Genomic DNA, 16,747 nt, shown 5'->3' on the forward strand with positions numbered 1-16,747 from the left:
ACTGAAGCTTGTTTCTTTAGGTCCTCATATTTTTCTTTTACATTATTTTTTCTCATATATGTAGATACACTAACTATAATGAAAATTTTGAAACAAAATGTTGTCGGCATTGTTTTTCATTTCTCTCATCACGAGCTGTCGGCATTGTTTGTGAATAATTTGTTTCTTATTTTTGTATATCAAAGAAATGACTTTGATCGGCAATATTGTGCTATATATATATATGGTAATCGTGAAATACTTTTTCGAATTGAGTGATAGAATATATAGTAAAACTTACATATATGGACATGAGAAGAATATAGGGTGCTCGGATTATAGTTTATATTTCTGTTACATTTGTATTTTTTTTTTCAAACGAGCTTCTAATCAGGGCTAATAAATGGCCACGAGCTATTAGTTAAATCACAGTACATTAAAAATAAGAAAATATTAAGACATTTGTTGATATATATATTTAGCAGTTATCAAGCATGTACGGATCATATGCATAAACCATCTTTGGGATTCAGGAAAAGCTTTGTGCGCTCATAGTTTCACACCATTTCTCTGTCTAATAGAACTTAAAGTAAGGAGTAAATACAAAAGAATGCTAACTTCAACTGTCGTAAGGAAAAAAATGAGTAAGTACTTGTTTTGTCCTAATAGAGAAAAAAACATAAAATAAAGAACTACGTTATTTAATTTTATTTCTGGATTTTTAAAATTATAATTAAAAATGATAAGTTATTAATTATGGATTTACTATTCTGCAATAGTAAAGTATCATGTGATGAAAACATATATGTGATTCGACAAAGTTCCCCTTCTTGACAGCCAAAAAGCTGCTGGCTATGTATGAATATTTCTGATTCTTCAGTTTAAAATAAACAACAACAAACAAAAAAAAATTATTGTGACAAGAATATCATCACATGAAACATTGATCGTGGTAGTTAACAAACAAATAAATTTCAAATGAAGTGTAAACGTGAATTACAACGTGTGTTGTTAGATTAAACCATTGTTTGATAAATGTGGTTATTACATCGATAATACTTAACTTTTTTTTTGTTATGGTTTATTTTTGTGTTGCTTTTACTCAATTACGATCGATCATCTTGCTTGCACTCATAGTTGGTTCCTAAAAGGACTAGTTACAATAATATTACTATTTTATACTGTCACAGTACACGAAGAACCATGAAAGTTAAAATCGTTTTCATTAAGTTTGATTTAAATATGTGAAGATATAGTCAGAGACCAGAGTCATGTTGGCTTCTTTACTGAGATTACAGGTAGTTTCAGTTTTTACATGCGCAGCCAATGTATACGTATATATAGGTCCAAATCAATAGATGCCTCTAAATGACCCTCTGTTTCGTCAAGATTACCAATAATGCCACTGTTCATTGTTGCACGAGACAAATAAGAACAAAAGAAGCCTTATTTATTTCAATATTTTTTTTGTTATAAGGAAAGAATCGTGAAGGATCAAGAGATGTGTCAGACAAAACATTTATTAAAACTAAGCCTAAAGCTAACGTTGCATTTATAAAATCGAAGACTTATAGGTGGACCTAACATGTTGCCTATCTTAGTTACGAGACGGTAAAAAACAATGTTCAAAACTTCTTTACACGTACATATCTCAGTCGTTTGCAAACCACTTAAGGGTCAAAACAGCGTACATGCGTTCGTAGTTACTGTCTGATCTTTCATTAACGTCCATCTAATCCGATTATACGGCCATCTAATCCGATTAATCAGTCAATCCGTAAATGGCATGTGAATTATTCAAAATGGCTTTGATTAGGATCCGCCCGCGATAACATGCAGAATATCGGAAAATCTAAATTATCTGGCAGTTTAATTATTGTAACAATATTTCATATTATACTCATTAGACCTTTAATGAGATAATCAAGAAAGAAAATAAATATATACATACGTGGATGCTCATAAATCTTGTTTTAGATCATACTTTTTACGTATAAACATACATGGAATAAGTCAAGAATCGATGCGATTATTATATTTGTCTAATAATGTATACAGATAACAAACAATATGGACGAATCTGTGAGGTGCACGAGAGTTTTGTAATTATTGGAAATGTAATAATAACAAAAATGTATATATGCCCTTTGACTTCACAGCTCGACTCTTTATGATCTCGTGCCAATCTCTCTTTTTTCTTTAAAGCGAAACTTATATTTTTGTGGCCCGTACCATTTCTCTGATACGCCAAAAACTATATATCATTAGTTACCTGTCTTCTACGTTTTAAATTAAATTTACGCATTTGCCAAAATATAATATAATATGGTATATATAGTACACGTAGTCACTAATAAGTGAGAAGAAGTTATATATACTTGAAGAATTGGAGAAATCGAATATGTTGATAAGATGATAAGATCTTGAACAAAAAAAATATATGTTGATAAGATTGAGACGATTTCGAATTAGAATCAATATGTTTTGCCCGATGTCCTCACATATAGGGGAAAAAAAACCTTCGTCATCATGTTTCTTTTGTACTTATTAGACGCATAAAGCTAGCCAAATTATATAGTGTTAATCCACGCACTACTAAGATTTTATATTAACCCCACATTCAAAAAAAAAAAATCCTTTTATATTCTTCGTAAACCGTAAGTAAATATATTTTTCACATGTTATTTGCTTTATGTGGCTATTGTTTCTTTTTGATTTTGGATTAGTTAATTTTTGTTTTATCTTTTGGCTTTACGAAATTTAAAGGTGAGTTCTATATGCCGTCTTCAAGCGCAAAGCCTCTCTCGTGAACCTTTTTCTCTTGTTAAAAATTTATAATGTTCTTTTTTTCTTTTGTTGGCTCCCCGTGATCAACTCCATGCAACGGCTTCGCAATTTACGGTAACATCCTTCCATGATTCCATGGTCTATTGTCTAATATATTTGTTCTAAATAATCATCCTATAATTCTTTTATTACTTCTTGGTTTTGATTGACTAATTTTCTTTCAGAAAAAGTAAATAAATTTGGAACAATAGTTACTGTACTCCTCTATATTACTAATTTACTATATAACATATTGTTGTTATACTAATTACGTTTACGTTTAGGGTCAATGTTCCGCAAAAGGTGACAAGCTGATTTTTTATATAATGTGGAAACTGGAAAGGAAAACCGAACTAAGTAGAGCTATATATGGATTGTGTAATTTGTAACGACAAGCTGAGTTTTATTTATTTATGGCTTGTAAATAAGATCTAATACTCTCTTCTTTTTTTTTTTTAATGAAGGAAAATAGGAGCCGACGTCGCAATAATATTTACTGTTATGCTGCCTCATAAATTCATAGAGACAAAATTTGTATCTTTTCCCACTCTCTCTTGTCCGAACTGTTTTGTTCTCATTACACTAGACCATCACCCAGTCATCATTCAACATTTGGATGGTAGATGCATACATATATGTGCGTACATGCATATACGTATACATTTTACGGTATGTAAAAATAAATACAAATGTCAGTGATGAATGATGATCACATGTATATATTTATGTTGAATCAACGAAAAATTGGTCCCATGAATTATTTTTTCCAAAAAAAAGTTAAATTTTGAAGCCCTCCACGGTCCACCTAATTAAAACTCTGTATAGTACTATGCTAAACCTCTCACCAACATAGCGCGCGATAACGAATGTGTTCGCAACGTCGGCCGCTCAATAGAATAAAACACAATAGATCAAAATCCAAAAACCAGGTTGGTTTGATGGTTTCATTTCATCCAAGGCTGGCATGGCTCTGCCTCTCTCGATGAACTAGGTTAAAATTATATATAGAGTATTTCTGTATTTGTTTTCCTATGGCAAAAAGTAAAACCGCTGATTAAGAAATAATGATATTAAGGTTCGCTTGTCCATTGAACAAAAGTGAATTCAACACGTTTTAGACATCTTTGTGCCAGACCCATACGCGTAGTATCGGCTTGAACTGGCTGTTTTCCGGTTTAATTATTGTTGCTTGTTTTAGAAAGCGTCTTGCTAGAAAAACCAATATGGGCTTTTCTAAAAAATTCCGAGCCCACTTAGAAGCAGATGCAGCCTATATTATAGACGAGGGCGATGGTTCCGGGTTTAAATCAGCCGATCGGGTTTTAACCGTTTTAACCCTAAACCAAACTACCCAAAATGCGGTTCGTGACTTTTAAAATATGGTGAACATTATAGGTCCGGAGATGACTCTCGTTAAATACAACATGATGATTTTACCACAACAACTACTTATGATATTTTTCAAGTGTTGTAATATACAAGATCTGAGATTCTGTTTTGAATACCAGTATACCACTATATATTTGATGAAGATATGTGATCAGGTTTCCTCCCTTTATCTGCTTGTGCTTGTCTTTTATATAGTTGATGCTTAATCGCTTCTACTTGAGAATATGAAGTCATTATCGTTGCATCCGGGTTTGATGATTTTGCAAAGTGGTAGTTTTGTTTTGGCCTACACTCCCTGTATCTGTACATCATGAATTTGTGAAGTGGCTTTTCTATGTTTGTTACTCCTAGTGTTGAGTTATTTAGTTAAGTTTGTAGGCTCTTACACAGGACATATATCAGATTGCTTGCCATTGTCAGAATTTGGTTGGAATGAATCTTGTGATTCTGGGGGAACACGTACACAACTATTTTGAGGAGTTGTGTTGCTCATATCCTCTTCAGTTTTGTTGTTTTGACGTCATCGTCGATTTGATTATTTAAGTGATTCTTGCTGGTAGTGTGACCTCACCTCATCATTCTTGCTCATAGAAGGTGAAGAGCATCTTTGTTTTGATGATAAATGGTCTTTACTTCTGACTTAGAGAGAGGGTTTAGGACTAGTGACTGACTTTTAGAGAGAGGGTTTATGATAATTGATTTAACCAACATTTTCTTATTAGAAGAACTCAATTATAATGAAATGTATAATGTGAGTGAATTTCTTTAATTATTATAATGCTATTTGTATTTTATTTTTGTATATAAATTAAAAGCGATTTTTTTTTTTTAAATATATTTGCGGATCAGTTTGATGAATTGTTTTTTTCTTTTAATGAAGTCAATAAATTGTTATCTCCGCAACGGTTATATGTATCTCTTATTTGTTTTTATCCAACTAGGCAACAACAATAAAAAACAAAAACAAAAAGAATATGAAAAAATCAAAATAGGAAAAGGAAATATATAGAGAAAAAAGGAAAAGTTTAGTTGATGGAGCGTCAGGTGAATAAAAGAGTCAAAGTTTTGACTACCGACTTTGTGACTTTTAATCTCGACCGCTGAAATATCAGACGAGATCAAATCACGACCGTCCATAACTTTACATACCTATTTCTATAAATAATAGAAGTAGTGATCTCCTCCGGCTCTCTGTCTCGCAGTCCCATAGCTTTCCTTCTTCTTCTTTGTTGCCATCGTTCCTTATTCATTCGTCTAGGGTTTGGTTTCTTCTAACTAAATTGAATCGTTCAAAAGCTTTTTTGAATTATTCGATAATTAACTTTGTCTTCGCAATGTTTTTATAGATTGGAGAAAGATGATGCTTTGATGGTCGGTCAGTGATTTGATGTGCACCATAGATTCTACCTCAAAAATCTATACTTTAAATCTAAAGCAAACAATATATTTCAAAAAATTAAATTAATACTGATATTGTAAGAAAAAACCTTAAAATCTGGTATTTAAATGTTATAAAATATATGAATGTGTTTAACAATTGGTTTAAAAAGAATATTGTGTTTTTGGTAAATGTGATGGTAGAATTTGGAAAAGAAAAGAAAATGTTGAACTTTAATTATAAATATGCTTGGGTAAAGATGTTTTTGGCAAAGCCATAAAATCTGGAAGTTTATATTGTATCTCCTCCTCTATTCAAATTTGTTGAATATTGGCAAGATTTTAGGTCTTATTGTTATTGACACCTAATAAACGAATCATCATAAATAAATAATAATAAAAAGAGACACTTTTAGATAAGATTATGATAGACTCATCCAAATGTACGTATATTGCACCTTAGCTTGGTTTTCCCATCTAATCTATTGTATTAAACAAAATTAATCAATTATTTTTCCTTAGCATATGTGCATCTAATCTTGACATGAGAAGTGGTCAACATTTCACGAGTGAATCTTGACATGAGAAAGATGATATTGCTAGGTGTATATTTTAATTGTCTTTTGGTTTATAATTTTAAAATATGTAAATCAAAAACTTTATGTTTATGGGTCAAAGAAGAAGATACGAAGATCCTATGTCGAACTGATTTTCCTCTTATATCCGACGTTCTGGATTTCAATGGCAAGTTGGTTAAAAAAACTACAAAAAAAAATTATTATATTTGGTAATTAATTGTGATGGTAGTATTCTATATATATATATATATATAGAGTTGGCGCTATATCAGAATTCATGAGAATTAAAACTACAATATTTAGTCGGATGCACCATTGGTGGAATTCTGTTTGACTATTTTTGTAATAATTTATATTTTAATTTAATGTGTATTAATAAAAATTAAAGGATTAATTAAAAATTTGAAATATTGAATAGTCTAATATCACTAAAATAAGTTTATTTTTCTCTCACGAATACAGCAAAAAAAATAGTTTAAAAAAAATACCATAAAAGATAAAACTAAACAATAGTCCAAATGGGTGCAGAATTGTGGGAATGACGTGGCGCGTTGGGTACATGTGGCATTTTAGAAATGGCGACTTCTGATTGAACCGGCCGGTTCATGAATTTAATTGCAAGTAAGTGACTTGAAGAGTGTTTAGGACTTGATCAAACCCGACCGTCTTCTCCGACGTGGACTGCCTTCCCTCACTTATTCTTCTCTGCTCAAAAATTCAAAATCGTAATGTTAAGATTGGTTATTCAGTTTGATTTGTCTTTCAATTTCTGTTCGACTTAAGCAAAGGGAGGCCCCTTTATTATATCCTCGAAAATCAAGGAAACAAAGCATCTTGATCAAATGCGCCATCTTCTCTCTCACGGCTCCTCCTTCTCTTCTTACTTCTTTTATGGTGTCGCTTGCTAAGTAATTGTGTACGTTTGCTATTCTCCATTTAGAAATGTCTTATGCCACTCATGTCATTGATCTGCTGCAAGGCTGATGTTGAAGCAATGATACTAGTGTTTGAGGTCTATGGGAAGAACTCATAAAACTATTTTTTGATATTTTCTAAACACTAGTCCACAAGAGATGCATAATAACACTCCTCCGATACAAATAATTTTTTACATGATTAAAGATAATTTTTTATAAAAAAAGTAGGAAGAAAGACATATATAATTCTCTTTTCTTTTTTTTACTTGTTTCCTTCTGATCTATTTGGTCACAAATTCAAGAAAAGAAGACTTGAACGCTAGAAGTTTTCAAAGACTTGCATACAGGACAAATCTTAGTGACTACATCACATTCTGTACACAAACTCAAGTGCCGACATGGCACAAGCAACACCGATACTTCCTTTGCGCTACACATTTTGCATCTCATCCTCTGACTCCCCATGTTGTTCTTCTTGTTGTTTGGATCAATGTATGATGAAGCTGCATCATCTATTTCGCTGTCTCCAAACCCTTCTTTGCCTTGGTCTGCAGCAGCCATGACATTGTTGTTGTGTGACATTGCTTGTTGGAGATTTGCCTTTAAGACATTAACCACAGACTCATTGTACTTTGCTCTGTAGTGCCAATTCTGAGCTTCCATCGCCACTTGCTTTATCCGCTCCACGAGCTCCTTATTCTTCTTGTTCATGTCATTGATCTCGTGATCTTTCTCTTGAAGCTTCTTGCTCACTCCTTTCTCTAATGTGGTGAGAAAAGACGCAATGTGTCTTTGTTTCATATCCCTCACACCTTTCGCCATTTGAGCTGCCTGAACCACAACACACAGAAGTAAACAAAAAAACATTACAAATCAAAGAACCTTAAAGAACGAAAAAAACAGAGAAGATGCAGAGACAAATCAGTACCTGGATCTTGATGAACTGGTCAAGCTCATCTTTTTGTCTATGGAGGTCAGTCCTAAGACTATCATCAAAGATAGGAGAAGCACCTACAATGCTACCACTAGCAGAAGTCACCGAAGAGTTACGTTCATCGTCATCATAAGATAGTCTAAGACCAGTTGAGACTAGATTCTCCTTAGGCACTTCTTCTCGAACACCAATGTTGTTATGATTATAGTTCAAAGACATTTGAAGCTTCTGCTGTCTTAGGATATTACTAAAGTTTTCGGCTTCCCTTCCTCTTTTGTTAGACCGAATCATTGGAACGAGGTTATCGTTAGCAAAATAGTTAACTGGATCAACAACAGTGCATCCACCTCCCACTGCACAATAATAAAAAAAACAAAAGAATTTGTAAGTTTCTAAGAGTGATTGATGCCAAAGTTTTGAGATTATATGATAGATACAATAAGAAACCAAAAAACTTACTGGTATTGAACAAATGAAGCTGATTCGGTTGTACGTTAGTCTGGTATTGCAACTGGTTCTCGTTCATGAAAACCGGTGGTATGGTGTTTCCATTGTTTCCACTTAGCATCTTCCTCAACAAAAGTATTTATGAATGTTAAGTATAGGTTGATCTAGAGTACTAACACAAGTATATAAAACCTGCAGTTAAAGGAAAAAGGTAGTCATTACACGAGACAAATCAATAATGAACATACTCCTCAAATGAATCATAGTGTATATAAAGTTAGAAGTCCAAATACCAAACAGAGTTACAGAGCAGAGAATATTGTAAACGAGAGACAATGGTGGATCATAATAACAGAGTTGATGTTAAATCTATATATAATGAAAATGAAAATGTAAAGAAAGACTTGTGGAGGAAATGTAAAATGTTTATTTTTTTTTACCTAAGCAATAAAGAGTTATATATGAATTTGCCTGATGAACCGGGGGGATGGATACAAAAAGTGAATGATTTGATTGTTTCAAAAGTCAAAGTTCCAAATAAAATATGTAACTTACTGATACTGAATTGAGGTAAATCTCTAGGAACATGGAAAGATGACAAAAAAAAAGTTGAAAGAACGAGTCATAACTTCATATAACCCAGAAACAGAAACCCTAAATATATTGTAATTTTCCAAAAAAAGAAAAAAATAAAAAATAACGAATACAAGAAGAAGAAGAAGAAGAAATAAAAAGAAGTATACCTTTTTTACAGAGATTTCCAATAAGATTCAAGAAACTCTAGTTTCCCTTTCAGATCCTGCATATATAAGAATAAACAAAAAAATCAAACTCATGAAAAAAAAAAATAAACAAAGTTTGATACGTTTTATATAGCCCATAATTTTCTTTTCTAAAAGAAATAGTATAGGTTAAGAAATCGAGAGGAGACGAACCGATGATTCAGGATCTTGACAGAGAAAAGAAGATGCTTTTTTGTGAAGAGATGAAACGGCTAATAGAAGAAGAAGAACAAGACCCAATAAATTAAAAGCCACAAAAAAAAGGTTTTTTTTCTTTCTTTGGTTTTAAATATAAAATGAAAATTCAAAGGAAGAAGACAAAAGAAAGAGGCAAAAGAAACGGAAGAAGAAGAAAGAAAGAAAAAATGAATGATGGGTAATGGTAATGGTAATGGTAATGGTAATGGTAATGGTAATGGTAATGGTAATGGTAATGGTAATGGTAATGGTAATGGTAATGTAAGCAAAGCGGGTGCGATGGAGCGGGACAGTGGTGGAAGAAGTGGGGGAAGTTGGGTTTTGGGGACAAATTCAATTTTTATTAATAATCCCAAAAAAAATGGTTTTGATAAGTCTAAAATGTGTAAACACACCAAACAAGAGAACCGGTGGTGGTGGTTTCTTTCTCTCGTTCTTTTGCTTTCGTGAGTTGTGTATCTCTCTTTCATTACGCCAACTTTTCATTATTACCTTCCCTTTCTTCTTTTTGCTAATTCCCATAAAATTATAGGTTTGACTGATTTATCAATCCTATTAATTGTGAAAAACCATTATTAAGAAACTAATTTTAGTTGAATACAAGAAGTTATGGAAGATAATCACAAGGCGTTACATTACAAGAAAATTTCAAGAAGTTGTATTTTAAATACATCAATCTATAACAATTTATAATACAAATCATTTTTAACAAAATAACGAAATCGTATCTTCAAAACGTGTTTATTACCGACATTGTTATTAATTAAGTTCGGATTTTTTTTTTTAAAAGTTCATATCAACTATGATTTGTTTTTTTTATTACATAACTCATAACTGCGTCATAGATTGGTCATTTTGAAAATGTATATATTTTGAGTATATAATACCATTGGATTCTTTAATATTCTTACAAGTTATATCTAGGACGTTACATGTGAACAATTCAAATTGGATTCTTTCGAAGTCAATACAACGAGGGACGTTATTATATATATAAAATAATTTAAAAATATTCCACCGATTACATCAATACCACGAACGACGAACACCGATGTTGCTCTATGTATATATACATTATGAAAAGATATTTGTTTTATAGAAAATCAAACTCTGTCTCCTTTTTTTTTAATAATCAAATCACTCAACGACCATCAAACACTGTATTTGCTTTTCTATAATAGTAGTATAATGCAAAAAATATAATAACGAATGTGAACGGAGATGATAATAATAAATGAATAATCGTTTTACGTCAAATTCAAAGTCAGGCATGGACACGGATTCCACAGTGTGGGAATTATGACAGTATAGTAGAGAATTCAAGTGTAGAAGAACAAAGGAGAGATTACTGTATTCAACTAACACGTAGGGGTATTGTGGTCTTTTAAACTTAAAACTCAAATTCTCACGCGACGGTAACGGAGAAGGTAATCAACGAGAAACGTGTTTCGCCGTGATCTCTCTTAGTCAGTCAGAATAATAGGAAGGAGCCGTTTAAATGCGAGTGTGATACACGCGCCTGGTCGTTGGGCAAATATGGCGGGTAAGTTTTGGCGGGGGGTGTGGGGAAAGAAGAAAGAAGCTGTTCGTTGGTTGGAGTAAGAGTTAGTTACCGTGACTTTCTGGGGAATACGTGGACCGGACCAAACCGTCGCACGCCACGTTTGTCGGATGCAATAATTATTATTGTTACTTTGAAAATATGCAATACTAATACCATAAATTAACCTTCGTAAAAAAAAAATAGGAATATTAATTTTCTAACTTAAAGAAAAAAAAAAAAAAAGAGAAGAGTAGAGGGAATATAATTCAGATGCGTGTTTGAAATTGAAAAAAGCAAAAGGCTTTTCTAGTGGTTGCAACCACACAGACGCAATCAATTTATTATTATCTGTACTATATTTTGTTTTGTAACGTTTACACGATATCCAATCAAATATTTGGTTGAAGATTTGTTATATACTACAATTTAGCTTTTTTTGACTATGTCCAGTGCATACCTTTGCTTTTCTTTCAAGTTGTTTGTTAACTTTGATTTCTCTCCAGACTGATAATAAGATCCTATTATTTCAATATTGACGGTCTAATAGAATAGATTGTAAGAGCCATTGAACATTGTGTGACAAAGATATTGAACCTGGACCAAGCAAAATTAACGGACACATGTAGGTATGAAACCCTTGACCTTTTTTTTTTGTAATTTTCCAAGACTAGTTTTGAAACTGTCATCTGAAATTCGTGGTAGCAAATGTCAAATTTTGTTTTCACTTTCCACTAGGCACTCACAATATAGTAGTAAAAAGCTAATTTCATTTGCCAAACTACTACACCAATTTAATTTAGTTTATCTTTTTCAGATATTTCCAGTTCAGACATTTAACATCTGTGAACTGTATATACAATAATTCTTGTGAGCGTTTCGTAACGTTCTAAAACAGTATTTAATGTTTTGTATGATTGGTTGTGAGATTCTGGCTATACTGATTAATCCGGCTGGCTTGACTAGTCTGAAAAGCAAGCCACTCGTGCATGGTTCATTGGTTTGGTATATGTTTCCACAGGGTTCCGTAAATAAGTAAACCATCCATGATTTGGTATATATGTGGAAGGAATTTATTTGGTCTTCAATTCAATGGAAGAATTAGTCTGAAACAAAACAATGTCGATGAATTTCTGTGTATTGAATAATATATATATATATATAGAGAACTAAACAGAAACGATGAAATCTAGGAGAATCTCTAACTTGTTACAACAATCTAAGCTTCAGTTGTTGAGCGATTCACTTTGAGAAAATAAAGAAGCTGCTTCATATATGCTGTAGTTAGTGAACCGGATATAACCCATCAATAACCGAACTAAGTACCCAAACCAAGCTCCAATATAGTCTTTCCTATATTCATAGCAGCCACCTTCTAGACCGGAACGAAAATATATCATAGTATTATTAAGTCTCCTTGTACCCATTATTATAAAGTTTCATGTGTATATTATCATCTTCATATTGTTACAACTATTAAGAGAATCTTTCCATATGTTTGTTCTTTGTTCGGTTGTTCACATATAATCACATTCGTTATATATCTTGTAGCCCTTTTTAATCCTTGTGAAGGTAGTGTCTATATTTGCCTCTGAAATGTTTGAGTCTCTGCTTCTCATCGTGCTTCGATTGGGTAAACTGCAATTTTGATGTGATGCATGATGATATATTCTCTCGGGTTAGTGGTGTAGGCTACTAATGCTGCATGCAAGCCCTATGCTAATGCTTTTTATTATAGTGGTACTGTTACCTAGTTTTTGAAATGTACGAATTTTCTTTTACTACAGTTTCGGAAGAAAAAATATCCGTCATTTAAAAGAACATATAATAGTAGCAATCCGCTAACGTAATCTAGTGATGACGCGTAACTTATTCTTCGTACAATAGATTAATTTAGTACCCTAAGTCCAACCATATCAGAAACCACTTGGTTGTTCAAGAATCAAGATGTGGACGATAATCATGATGAGTTAGTATTGACATGTCTTACCGATTACTTTTTTCTCAACCACCAAATAAATCCCTTATTGATATATAAAACCTCCGGCAACTTCATTTGAAAGCTCAATTATTAGGCAATTATGTAAACCCCCAATTTCATTTGTTAAAGAATCTTAATTTTTATATAAAATTAGAGAGCAGTTACCGTGATTGCACAATGAGACCTGCAGGTTGGTAGGCGTAAGGGCCATTGAAGACACACACAGACTCGCAAGTCACAAGAACCACACACTAATCTACTAAATTTGCGGGGAGCCTCATAGTTTAACTTTCAATTTGCCTCCATACACAAAAACTTGTCGTGTATTGATGATTTAAGTGGCATTTGGTTGGCCACACAATTCAAAAGTTAACGTTTACGAGGGACCAGTCACTTTTGTGTTATGTTTGAAGGCAGTCAGGCAGATATCCATCGAGGATTTAACACTATTCCAAATAAAATTCGTTCCGGTCCAAGGGAACTATATAAACTAGAATATATGTTATATGAGAAATTGTTGTTAGATATATGAGACATACTATCACGTTTATATAGTTTCCTTGTAATATGAGTATATGACGTGAAAATAACATAAGGGTGTTAAATATATAACATATTTTCACGTCATCTTTTTAGCATTTGAATATTACTTAACACATACTTCCTCTGTTTCACAAAAAGTGTCATTTTGACACATCTTTTTTGTTACAAAAAGAGTGTTATTTTATGTTTTCAATACAGTTTTAAATATCAAATTTTTTTTTTATCCCTATAATTTGAGCTAATTAATTAGAAAGAGAATATTTTTAGTGCATTTATAAAGAGTAAAATAGAAATTTAGATAATTTTCTTAATTTGTGTGCATTATGTCAAAATGACACTCTTTGTGAAACAGAGAGAGTAGTATAAAGCAAGTACTTTAAACTTTACCAAAAAAAAAGCAAGTAAGCTTAATTTAACAATAAATTATGAAATTCACTAAATAAAGAAAATTTATACCAGATCTTATTTTATGTAACAAAATTTCAAATTGATATAAAATATTTTGTTATGTTCCTGAAATTAACGATTTATTGCCCTAATACAGTATCTAGCGATTAATCACTCTATATTAACCATGATGTGTTATTTTTTATATGGCAAATGTTAATCATATATGGTAAAACTCGGTTTGGGTTAGAATAGTGTAATTGACCAAAAATAAATGAAATTCAAGTTGTGAAATGAGTTGGTTTAAATATTTAAGAATAATTTCTATTGGTTATTTGGTTTCTAAACCTTCCAAAAGTATTTCGTCCGGTAACTAACTAGTCTTTGTAATCCCCATTAGCTTGCCCTGTTTAAGTAACTGACAAAGGAACCTTAATTAAAGTTTGGTCGAGAAACTATGTCCCAGAAAGTAAGAAAAAAACAAAGGCAAACTGTGAAGTCATAGTCAGAAGACAAGTTAGTCCCAACTAATAAAATAAAATGCGATCCAAGTTGAAAAAGTGAAGGATAGAGAATCTATCCTTTGGATCCTCTCCTCTATTTTTAGCCCTTCACTTGGATCTCTCTTGGATAACTCATTAAATGACACTATCCAATATATCCACATGTGTATCTATATTTAGAAGCTTCCTAATTTTGTCACAGAAAATATCTTCATGTTTTGTTCCTTTCCGTTATAACTCATAATTCCAAAGTTCTTGGATTTGTTCCCAAATAACTGAAGATCGAAGGAGAAGAAGAAGAAGAACTATCTTCAAAAGAGCAATTGAGAAGAGCAAGATAATGTGTACTCATCATGATGAATCACAACACAACCTCCCTTGTCTCCACTGCCAACCACATACATACATTCGCATGGTACATATATACACAGTTACACACACACACACACACACACACACACACACACTCATACTATACATATATAATTTTTATAGTTTTCACCATTAGTGGAATTGGTTTTGTTAGGTTCAACATATGATAGAGAGGTGCATTCTACTCCGTATGACTCGTGATGAATGCGTCAAGGCGTTAGACCACCACGCAAGCATTCTACCAGTCGTTACCCTCACCGGTTAGTCTTTACAACGTTACATATATAGCATACTATTGTTCACAGTCGACTATATATCCAAATTGTTTCAAAACATGTTTCGTTAACACATGTTATGTGAAAACAATTTAAATCAAAGAAATTAAGAGAAAATATTGTTAAGAGTTTCTTGGATCATGCTCATCATTCATATATTCGACAGTACATATTATAAAATGTTTTCTGTTTGGTAGTTTGGAGAGGACTTCAAAGAGAAAATAAGGACTTCTTTGAAACGTATGGGCATTTCGTCTCTCCCAGGCCCTTCCTAAGTAAGAATTTGTTGGTTTAATATATAATATGTTTTTTTTTTTGTTAATTAATTTTAGTTGAATTTCTCAGCGATCATATATATCGACCAAACATCAATATATTTATGTTGTTTAAAACGATTTTGATGAAGAGTTTCTCCTTTTTTTAATTAATCAAAATTTTGTTTTATCAGGCGGAAATGTTCGGAGATCGCCGAGGTTAGCGAGAAAGATACAATGAATACTTTGGTATAGGCTTCCAGCTTAAATATAGGAGAAAAAGCTCGAACTTAATTTATATGTAGACCCTAGGCATCATATTTAATTGGGATACCTATTCCTACGAGATGAAACATGTATTGCTATTTATATATAGACTTTTCTTGTGTAAACTATTTTTAAGGTTGCTTAAATTAAGATGCAGTTTATCTTACCGACAATTTTGGCTGTAACGCGTCAATCAATTGCTATTACATATATCACATTTGTTTTGAATCAAAACAATGATGGTCACTTAAATTATAAACTATACTATTTATGACACAGAGATTAAACCAACCCGGTTAGCATAGGAAAAATACGTTGGAGATTTAGATATTATTATTTCAAAGATCTACAAATGAAAATGAAAATTGGTTCCAGTATCCTACTATATTAATTGAGAAGTACAAATATGAAATTAACTTTAAAATGTGTAAAAAATTACATTCAATTACCATTAGAAAAAATTAATTAAGCTTAGTTAACTAATTTAAATAAATATAATTAAAATAAAAATCAAAACACTCACATATCAAATATTAAAAAATCTAAAAAAAATCTAAAAAAATATTTTCTCTTTCTAATAAATTATGGACGAAATTACTAATTAATTTTTTTAAAAAATATATAAACCAATCAGAATTTTAAAAACTAAGATTTTATATCCAAGTATACAATACAATTATTTTTCCCTATTTTTAATAAATAAATTCAAAGATTTTGTTAAGATTTCAAATTATGATTTTCCTATCATATTTATTTTATTTTATTTACAAATTGTTTAGAACTTTCATATAATACTTATAATTAATAAAATGCATATTTTTCTGCATATGTTATGATTTGAATTTTTTAAAATGAAGATATATTACTCAATGTATGAAAATGTGTGTTTTAATTTCCGCATTGGCGGGTTAGTAAAACTAAATTTACATATAGATGATAAATTAATAATTTTTATTTACTCACAATTATAATATTAAAATTATTATTTTATATTTCACAAAATATGATGCAAATACAACAAATAAATAATATAAAACTGTAATAATACGTCAAAAATAAAATACTTAAATATTATAAAATAATTAGTATTCAAATAGACTAATAGATTTATATAACAATTAAAAATAAATATTATCTCAAACAAAATATTTTTTGAAAAAAAAATAAAACAATAATTTTTATTATTATATTATAATTT

At 31.4% G+C, this 16,747-nt stretch overlaps 2 protein-coding genes across 2 annotated transcripts; one reads left to right on the top strand and one right to left on the bottom strand.

Annotated features, from left to right (window-relative positions):
* Positions 1-6,576: 6,576 nt before the first annotated feature.
* LOC104755286 (BOI-related E3 ubiquitin-protein ligase 1) lies at positions 6,577-9,884 on the bottom strand. The gene is made up of 6 exons (XM_010477638.2): positions 9,659-9,884; positions 9,383-9,605; positions 9,191-9,246; positions 8,460-8,639; positions 7,995-8,353; positions 6,577-7,897 (listed from the first exon to the last, which is right to left on the bottom strand). Exons 4-6 carry the CDS (start codon positions 8,566-8,568, stop codon positions 7,364-7,366), a joined length of 1,002 nt encoding a protein of 333 aa, XP_010475940.2. The 5' UTR covers positions 8,569-8,639; positions 9,191-9,246; positions 9,383-9,605; positions 9,659-9,884; the 3' UTR covers positions 6,577-7,363.
* A 4,556-nt stretch (positions 9,885-14,440) lies between these two features.
* Positions 14,441-15,722, top strand: LOC104755287 (uncharacterized). Its single transcript, XM_010477640.3, has 4 exons — positions 14,441-14,796; positions 14,908-15,013; positions 15,226-15,303; positions 15,477-15,722. The coding sequence occupies exons 1-4, from the start codon at positions 14,722-14,724 to the stop codon at positions 15,521-15,523; spliced, it is 306 nt and encodes a 101-aa protein (XP_010475942.1). The 5' UTR covers positions 14,441-14,721; the 3' UTR covers positions 15,524-15,722.
* The last annotated feature ends 1,025 nt before the right edge of the window (positions 15,723-16,747 follow it).

This window comes from Camelina sativa, chromosome 17 (genome assembly GCF_030686135.1).
Source record: "Camelina sativa cultivar CO46 ecotype springtype chromosome 17, ASM3068613v1".
In the NCBI taxonomy this organism is placed as follows: Eukaryota; Viridiplantae; Streptophyta; class Magnoliopsida; order Brassicales; family Brassicaceae; genus Camelina; species Camelina sativa.